The following is an 8,685-nucleotide window of genomic DNA, read 5'->3' as shown; positions in this document are numbered from 1 at the left end:
GAAGCGAAATCTGACGTGGAGATTTTGGAAGCCAACTGACAAACTTTGACGTGATTGACATATGACAGAATGGCACATCCTGCCGATTCCCGCGAGATTCCCGTATGTTGCGAAAAATATTTGAAGGATAATAAACACAATAGCCTCCATTTGACTTTAAAAATACGCTCAGATATTTGTCCTTGGACATTATCTGCTCCTCGAAGCTCACAGTTTTCCCCGAGCTTCGCTCTCGGAAAACTGTTCGCTTCTCGGAACAGATAATGTCCGCAGACAAATATCTGAGCATATTTTCGCGCCAAATGGAGGCTATTGTTTATTTAGTCGGAGTTTTACCTAATATGGAAAATAGTGCGCCAAGTTTAAAAATTTTCCGCACGAAGTTGTTAACTTCAGCTCTCCATAATGACCGATACTGGCAGGTTTCAGGAGCTGTCTCCCACTAAACATCAAGAGATACTAGACAATGCCGTTCCAGAAAAAACCAAGAAAGCCACAAAGTTCGGCATGAACATATTTAATGGTACGTATCTGGGAGTTTTACTCAAAAACTAGCAACAATTGTTTACGTTCACTGTCGATATTTTGATAATTTTATAACTGCGTAACAGCGACAAAAATTCTCACCTTGTTATTTACAGAATGGCGGTCAAGTACTGTTGCCTCAAAATTTTCGAAACGAATGGAAGACATGTCCAAAGAGGAGCTTAATGAATCTACACCTCCACAAGGAAGAAAGACGGCACGTATTACAAAAACACATCCATGAAGTCCATTCGAGTCGCCATAGATCGCTTTCTTCGCTCGCCACCGAACAACAAGTCTTTTTCTACCATCTCCTACGCTGTGTTTACCAAAGGCAATAAAATTTTCGATGTCTTTGTAAAGGATCTCAGAAAGACGGGTAAAATAGCTGAAATTGCCCACAAGAAAGCAGTGTCAAAATATCAAATCCAGAGGCTCTTTGAAAGCGGCGAACTTGGGCCGGCCGACAGTCAAAATCCAGCCCAACTGCAGAGAACGGCATGGTTTTATCTCACCCGTTTCTTCGGACGACGAGGAGGAGAAAATCTGCGGCAGTTGAACCCTGGAATGCTCTCCCTAAGAACAACGCCACAAGGTGTCGAGTATTTTGTTAATGATTGAGTTTTTAATGTATTTGTTAATGTATTGAGTTAATGATCGCCCATCCATATGAGAACAGCAGAAGAAGATGTCACACGTTCTCAGTGATTTTGTCTCAGCCGGAGCCTCTGAAGCTTCCCAATGCACTGGTATCTCTGCAGCTGAGAAAGAAAACGAATGCCATGGCCAGCAAGAACGGCAACCTCAAAGTGAAGGGACAGTTTTAGTCCAAAATCAGGTCGTAAATACCGAGGTTCGGCAAAGCGAGCGAAGAAGCTTTCCGCAGGTTTTCTTCAACTGCAATGTCCAAGTTCACAACTATTACGGAGGCGGAGAATAAGGAAAATCTTCCTGAACTTTGAACACTATTTAACCACTTGAAAGCTTCCGAAGCCGTCTTTTCCCGTTGCATTCGAACGGTTGAATATTCCAAGGTTGATTTTCGTTAAGAGTTGACCACAGTTTGTCGTTTGTGTAGCTGTCAAATTTCATTCAGCTCATCCAGTGATGTAATAATCAGGTGACCACGGCGCGCGTGTGACCGGAAGTTGTATGCTCTTTTGACCGCTTTGTAAAATTGTTGAAATAAAAATCGGCGGCAAACACCCGATTTGAGAATATACTAAAACAATTATTCCATTCGACCTTGTTGGATATGAAGTGATCATAACCAACTCACGCTACGCGCTCGTTGGTTATTTATCACTTCATATCCAACGCGGTCTCATGGAAAAATTGTTATGTAGATTCACATCAGCGATAGTCCTGATGGGTTTCTCATTGTCTTCAACCTCCTCGTCAAATAAAAGTATATCATGTATGTGGAAGAAAGTTTGAGAAATTTGGTCATTAACGACTGCTTCTCCTCAAGATTCTCTATCTATTATCAAGGTTTCCGTGACTAGTAAACTTGTCACATTGAAGAAGGTTAAGAATAGCAAAGCAAACTTGATGGTTTGCTTCCCAAAATTTCCAGTCAGGGAAACTGGATCGTTCCCTTTGACTTTCCACCAGAGCAACCAGGGTTTAAATGTATGCAAAAAAGAAAAGCGCTCGAGAATTGTATTGTCATTGTACAACGGCCCTCCCTAAGCTAGCTTAAACTGGCCCCCGGCTGCGCAAAGAGCCGATAACTTTGTGCGGCAAAATTGCTATCCAGCGAATTGGTTGGAGTGCATTTTATTCTCTGGATAACGGGGCGGATTAATATCCGCTGAATAGATTATTTTACCCCCTGTTAAACAACCGAGGCCTGATCTACTTTACTTCAGTCAAATAATTACAATATGATACAAATAATTCAAATTTAAAAGAATATAGTAAAGGGAGACGTTTTACATCTAGTGGGCACACGATTCACCCGTGATCTCAAGAAGGAGATGGACTAATCAAAATAAAGGTCGTTTAGAATCTCGGTGGTTTTTAATTTCATGGTTTGTATACAACAACGTGCTAAAAAACATTTTGGATATTAGTTAACACGTCCTTTTAATAACAAAATCTCCCGGCGGAAAGAAAGAAGTTTAAGCGGTAAATAAAATAAAGCCAAGTACAAAATGATAAGACTTAAGAAAACGAAAAACAAAAAGAAAAGATTTTCTTAAAATGTTCACGGTTTTCTGGAGATGTACGAGGGGATCCGTTAAAAAACTTCTCGGCCTTTGAACAGCTGTCCGCTTTCCTAAAATCCAGAAAAAGGAGCTGAGAGGAGTTAGAGGCTGTACAAAAGCTTTAATACCAAGCCTGTAGAGTAAGATTAAAAGCACATGTTTCGACTTAAAGAAACTAACCGTCGTTGCTTTCAGGACGGGACCTTCTTTTGCAACTGCGCGTTAAGTATTACTTTCTGAGTTTCTCAGGATGCCTTTTAATTCAAAGAATATTTTTACACGGTCTTACGGCTGTTCGGGTAAAGATGATCTTAGTATGGGCTATTGAGCATAACAACGCATTTTTCAGAGAAAATGTAACTTCAGTTTTGAAAGATTTTCGATACGTTGTTATGTATCTTAAGGCCTTTTAAGAATTATTGTTGCTTCAGGTTATCTCCGAAAAATTCACGCGGTTACTCCCAATTTTCTTTTACGATTTCAATAGTCCTTACTAATACCTTTTTTTCCCGCATAGTCATAAAAACCGCCCAAAAACACCTCTGTATTTAAATCAAATTAAATTAAACATTACGGCAAATTCGGTAAGAAAACAAGAGGTCCAAATGCATAAACCTCCAACCCAAATGTTTTCATAACAAGCACTGTTTGTGGATCTACGTACAGGTTTTTTTTGCAAACCTGCGCAATTGCATACATCAGAGTTAACGTTTTTCCGAAACATTCAAAACACCAAACGATTTGAAAACTAGATATATAATTTGTGAATTTCCGATGAATCACGAAGTAAATAACTCGGGAAGGCAATCATAGGTGCAAACGATATCAGGTGTTCAAAAGCGAGGAAAAATATCGCATGCTTTAGATAACAATCTAACCGATTCCCGCACAGTATGCATATGGAGTACAAAACGCACAGTGGACTGTTCTGCGAAATCGTTATAAATAGAGAAATAGAAATATAACTGACTTTAGAATGTTATATTTTTGATCTTAGGCCAAAATTGACAGCTGTTTTTGTGTGTTTAAAGAAAAAATGAGATTTTATTTGAGTAAATATTATTAAACTACCACCGAAATCCTTTTTAACTAGTAGGTAAGTGTGCCAATAAAATTCCTAGGGCTGATTGGTTGAACTTCTGTTTTTTTAACACCTCATTTATTGATATGAGGTTATATGAACAACCAAAGCCTTTCGTTTAATAACTTCTTGTTAGGCTTTCCGCCCGCCGGGCTTTGGCATATACCCGTTGGTTAAATACGCGCATATTGAAAATAGCTGGTATTGACAAAAAATATCACTAGATGCAATCACTACATAGCTGACGGCCAGGAACCAAACCAGGTCAGAAAAATCACCACCGCATTCTCACCCTTCATCAGCATGAATTCAGCTTCAGAACAGCAACTGAAAGAAATGCTACAAGAATTGCAGTCAAGAGGAAAAGCCCAAATTATCTCTGAGTCGGTGTTTTTGGCGATAATACAGTTTTTGATGATCACCGGAAACTTTATAACTCTGTTGATCTTAGCCTTGAAACCCCACATGCAGACGGTACCCAACATGTTCGTTGCATCGCTCGCGATTTCCGATTTCCTTCAGGCAGCATTTGCCGCCTGTCCGTTTGGCGTTCCAGTATTGGCAACATCCCAATGGCCTTACAGTAACGCTGCTTGTCAGTTCCAAGGATATTTTGCGGTCACTATGGCTGTTGCATCGACGCAAACTTTGGCCTTGATGGCGATGAATAGGTACTTTCGAATCGTGAAGCCGGCAGCTAAGTACGCACGCTTCTTTACGAAGGAGAAGACACTGGTAATGATACTTGTGTCGTGGGTCTATTGCGCTTGTGCTCCGTTGCCTTATATTTTCAGCGGACACAAAATGGTGTTTCATCCTTCCAAGTTTTTCTGCTATCTTGAGATCGATAGCAGAGCATTCACAGCGTTTCTGGTGACAGTTTACGTCGGTATTCCAAGCTGCGCGATATTTTACTGCTATCTTGAAATCTTTAAAACTGTTCGAGCCCACAACAGCAATTTTCAATCGGGTAGCGGTGGAGGAGGTACAGTTAACGTAGAAGAGATTAAGATAACACGCATGCTGTTTGTGATCGTTGTCTCATTCAACCTGTGTTGGACGCCCATTTTGTTAATAGACATGGTGGACACCATTCGCGGAAGGTGGACATTCCCTCGCGAGGCGTACGTGGCATACAGCTTTCTAGCAGCTATAAGCAGCGCATTGAATCCTGTGATTTACGGTGTATTGAACAAAAACTTTCGAAAGGAGTACCTAGCAATGCTGCGTTGTAACTACTGCAGCTCCGGAAACGCAAGAGTTCAACCGTCCATTGTAAAACCGCGAACAGAGACGGCAAGTACAAGCCCAACGTAAAAATCTCGACAAAGGACAAAAATAACCTGTGATATAACATCAGATTTAACCCTTCTACTACTAAATGCATAAGAGCCGAAACATTTTGCCAACATTAAAGGGGCATTTCTGAACTTTGTCTCGACTTGTAGGCATACTTCCATACTTAATTTTTCAACATTTTTGTTTTCCTCGTAAGTTCTTTACCTTCCCTAAATTCTGTGTGTATCAATCTAAATGTCTCGATTGTAATAAATATAACAATATTTATTTTATCCCTTAATAGTTGTTAGTCTAGCCCGCCTAGATTAGCTCTCGCTACCTGCGGGCCAGTCTCTTTTGCTTCTTTTTCTTGTTGGATTTTTGAATAAACATTTGTTGTTGTTGTTGTTGCATTGAGAGACGTTGCCTGTTTCGAATTTCCAGCAAATTTGATGCAGTTTACTTATCTGTGCATTCTAAGAACGTCTTACTGAACTAGCTGTTATGAAAACATCTTTTCATGGCAAAATCTCAGATTTTATCACAACTTGTCTCCCAGCAAAACCTAGCCAAGGGTTCAACAGTTTAAGAGTCGTTATCCATTTTTTTTTTCTTTTCGCGTGCCGTGATTTTCAGATAAGAGGTAGAAACTTTGAAAACCTACACAATGTTTCAGCACTGAAAGGTGAAATTTTAATAAAATGAAGGGAATAATTATAAGTTTTGGAAAGCAATTATCAGGTGTAAGCAAAACCAGGAGGTCCAATATTTTCCAGGCCGTGGTTAATTAAAGGCTAGCTTGATATCTTTAGTACAGAGCTAAAACTGAGCAAGAGAATATAGTCTGTGACATTCTTAAGTGTTTTTAAAAACTGTACCAGACCTGTATAATTATATCTCTGTGAAGCAAGAAAATAAAAATCTTTTGATTGTGACCGTATTTATGTGTTTTTGCTTTACCTAATACCTACGCACTGCACGGGATCTGACCACACGTGAAAATGCAAACCATCCAAACCTCGGAGACAAATTTCTTTTTTCCAAGTGCACGAGTAGCTCATAATGTCATCTGTAATGTCCAGTTCAGTAAAACAGCGAGACTTAAAGGGAGGGGTTCACGGTCCTGCGCATGTCCATGAATTAAAATACTTTTTCGCCTTTGCTTGCTATGACGCAAACCTGTTTAAGTTAATTTGTTGTTTATGAACCATTCGGAAGGGAATAGGTAACTCGGGTAGTAATTTTTTTCATGCGATTGCGTTTTTTCGCATCCAAATAACTGCAAACACATCAACCGTGGAATAAATCCTACGGGTCAACGCTAAATTCAATATCGACAATATGAGTGCAATCTAGCATTTTCTGTGAATTTTGGTCATCAGTCATTTTGCTTGGACTAATTATAGAATGTGATTACTGAAATACATGTGACTGGGATTTTAAAGGTCATAAAGTTGATAAGAAAGAGAAAAAGCATTTAGATTCATGCACATGCGTTGAAATGTGAACCCCTTCCTTTAAAGCGGATCTCCCGAATTGTATTGTTATATTGTATCAAAAAACCAACAACAACAAATACAACAAAAATGCCAGAAGAGTGTAACCATAAGACATGCAGTCACATAACATATCAGAGTTTCAGAGGGACATGTTTTGCTGGCGTTACGATGGTATTATAAGCCAGGTATGTGCGGCGCCAAAGGGTATGAATTTGAGCCGTTTTTTTTTTGACTGAAATAGGGTATAGAATTTACCCATCTTGGTCTGAAAGTCTGAAAACGGGAATGGATTTTACATGAACTTGTTTGGATTCTAGAAACATGGTCTGAAAGACATATGAATTTTAGAGGCCAAAGGGTACCGGAAAAGACGTATTTGGGTTTCAAATAGGGTCAGGGTTTTGAGTAACGAGCCGCGCAACTCCACAAAAAGATTCCAAGGAGTACCCCTCCCCCCGGGTATCCACCCTACCCTACTAGGTTATTCCCAACTGTACGTGATGTGATCGAGTTTATTTGAACAGAAGCTGACAGCTGGCTCTGTATACAATTTTGTCACTTTAGCAAGCAAGTCAGCTTACATTTACCCGGAGGAAGCGTTTAGATCAGTAACCTACTAATGAACTCAATTGAAACCCAGCAAATACTGTCATGCAGGAAAATATACATCTTCAGTTTTGAATTCTAAACTGCAAAGATATCTAAACGAGCATTAAAGCGTCAAAATTGCCGATAAGCAAGTTTTTATGAAAACATGACAAGTACGTAAAAAAACTGTCATTCTTTCGCGGTGGTATAGCAGAATTTTGACTCGTTTAAGCACAAACTTCCTGCTTCTAACAATTTAGCCACACAAGATGCTAAAAATGTTTGGGTTAACTTTTTTATCAATATTTTAAAAAAAGCTGTTTTTGATGATTGTGAAAATGCCAAATAATAGTGACCACGTCCTCATAGCTGGCATGTTTTTCAACTTTTCTCGAAGATCTTACTTTATTCATCCGAATATAATGAGCGAAGGGGATGTAAATTACCAGCTCCTAATTTGCTTGTTCTTATTTCCCCCTCCCTCGAAAAGTTGTTTAAAAATTAAGTCGAATTATTATGATTTTGAATTTTTCAACCCGTTAATATTGTTGATTCTACTTTCTATCGTTTTGGTCATAACACCTTCTTTTGTCATTCGAAGCATTTCTTGGCAACATGAAGTGCCAAATTAATAATTGCTGTCCCACAACCGCAACCCAGAAATGTGAGTGGCAGATGCAAAGCGGATTGATTTTAAATAAATAAGTTTTCTTTACCCCGTCAATCAATAGAGTTTCAAGATTCCTCAACTATATTTGGAGCAATATGAGAATCACGAGACCGAACCAATTGACAAGGGAGCACGTGATAGTCATTACAAGAAAATATTGATCAATCGAGTATTTTCTCGTCGTTTTCATTTATTTAAAACCTACAAGTGTAACTTTTTCCTGGTATCTTAGTAGTTATGTGCTTGTTAATGGAAATCTCTTTTTAGCACGAGGCGATTGGAGAAATAAGGTATTTACGCTTGTAGAGCTTGGACTACCTGTGCAGAGACGTCTCCTACTTCCTTTGAGAGGAAGGAAGGAGGCACAGGCTACTAATGATTCAAAAAGCTGTTTTTGACGATTGTGCTTGGTATGGAATATTCAGTAATGTTCTTCTGTGGCAACATTTAGATCAGTAAATATAACTGGCATCGTCAATGACTTTCTTGGCTGAGCCAAACCGCAAAACTGTAGCACAAGGAATTGTCAGTGAAATAGAATGCCAAATCATAACAGCTACATAACTGGCATTTTTTTAAACTTCCCTCGAAGGCTTGACTTTATAAATCCAAACTAAGATAACTTAGAGGCTGTGAATTTCCAGCTCCTAATTTGTTTGTTCTTACTGTCCCTCCCTTGAAAAGTTGTTTTAAAATCAGGTCGAATTAAAATGATTTTGAATATGCCAAATCCTTAACATTGTTGATTTCCTTTTGTTTTGATCATTAGAAGACTCATTTGGACCTCTCACCCCTCACCCCTCAGTTCCTGTTAGGTACTGAGTGGAGATCGTT

The 8,685-nt window shown here is 39.1% G+C and overlaps 1 protein-coding gene across 1 annotated transcript; it reads left to right on the top strand.

Annotated features, from left to right (window-relative positions):
• The first annotated feature begins 4,037 nt into the window (after window positions 1-4,037).
• Window positions 4,038-5,713, top strand: LOC146482380 (beta-2 adrenergic receptor-like). The gene has a single exon (XM_085107118.1). It carries the CDS (start codon window positions 4,120-4,122, stop codon window positions 5,131-5,133), a length of 1,014 nt encoding a protein of 337 aa, XP_084963244.1. The 5' UTR covers window positions 4,038-4,119; the 3' UTR covers window positions 5,134-5,713.
• Window positions 5,714-8,685: the final 2,972 nt, after the last annotated feature.

This window comes from Pavona decussata, unplaced genomic scaffold, assembly GCF_977016875.1.
Source record: "Pavona decussata unplaced genomic scaffold, jaPavDecu1.1 SCAFFOLD_46, whole genome shotgun sequence".
NCBI lineage: Eukaryota > Metazoa > Cnidaria > Anthozoa > Scleractinia > Agariciidae > Pavona > Pavona decussata.
The sequence above is the reverse complement of the archived record's forward strand: the minus strand, read 5'-3'. Positions and strand labels throughout refer to the sequence as shown.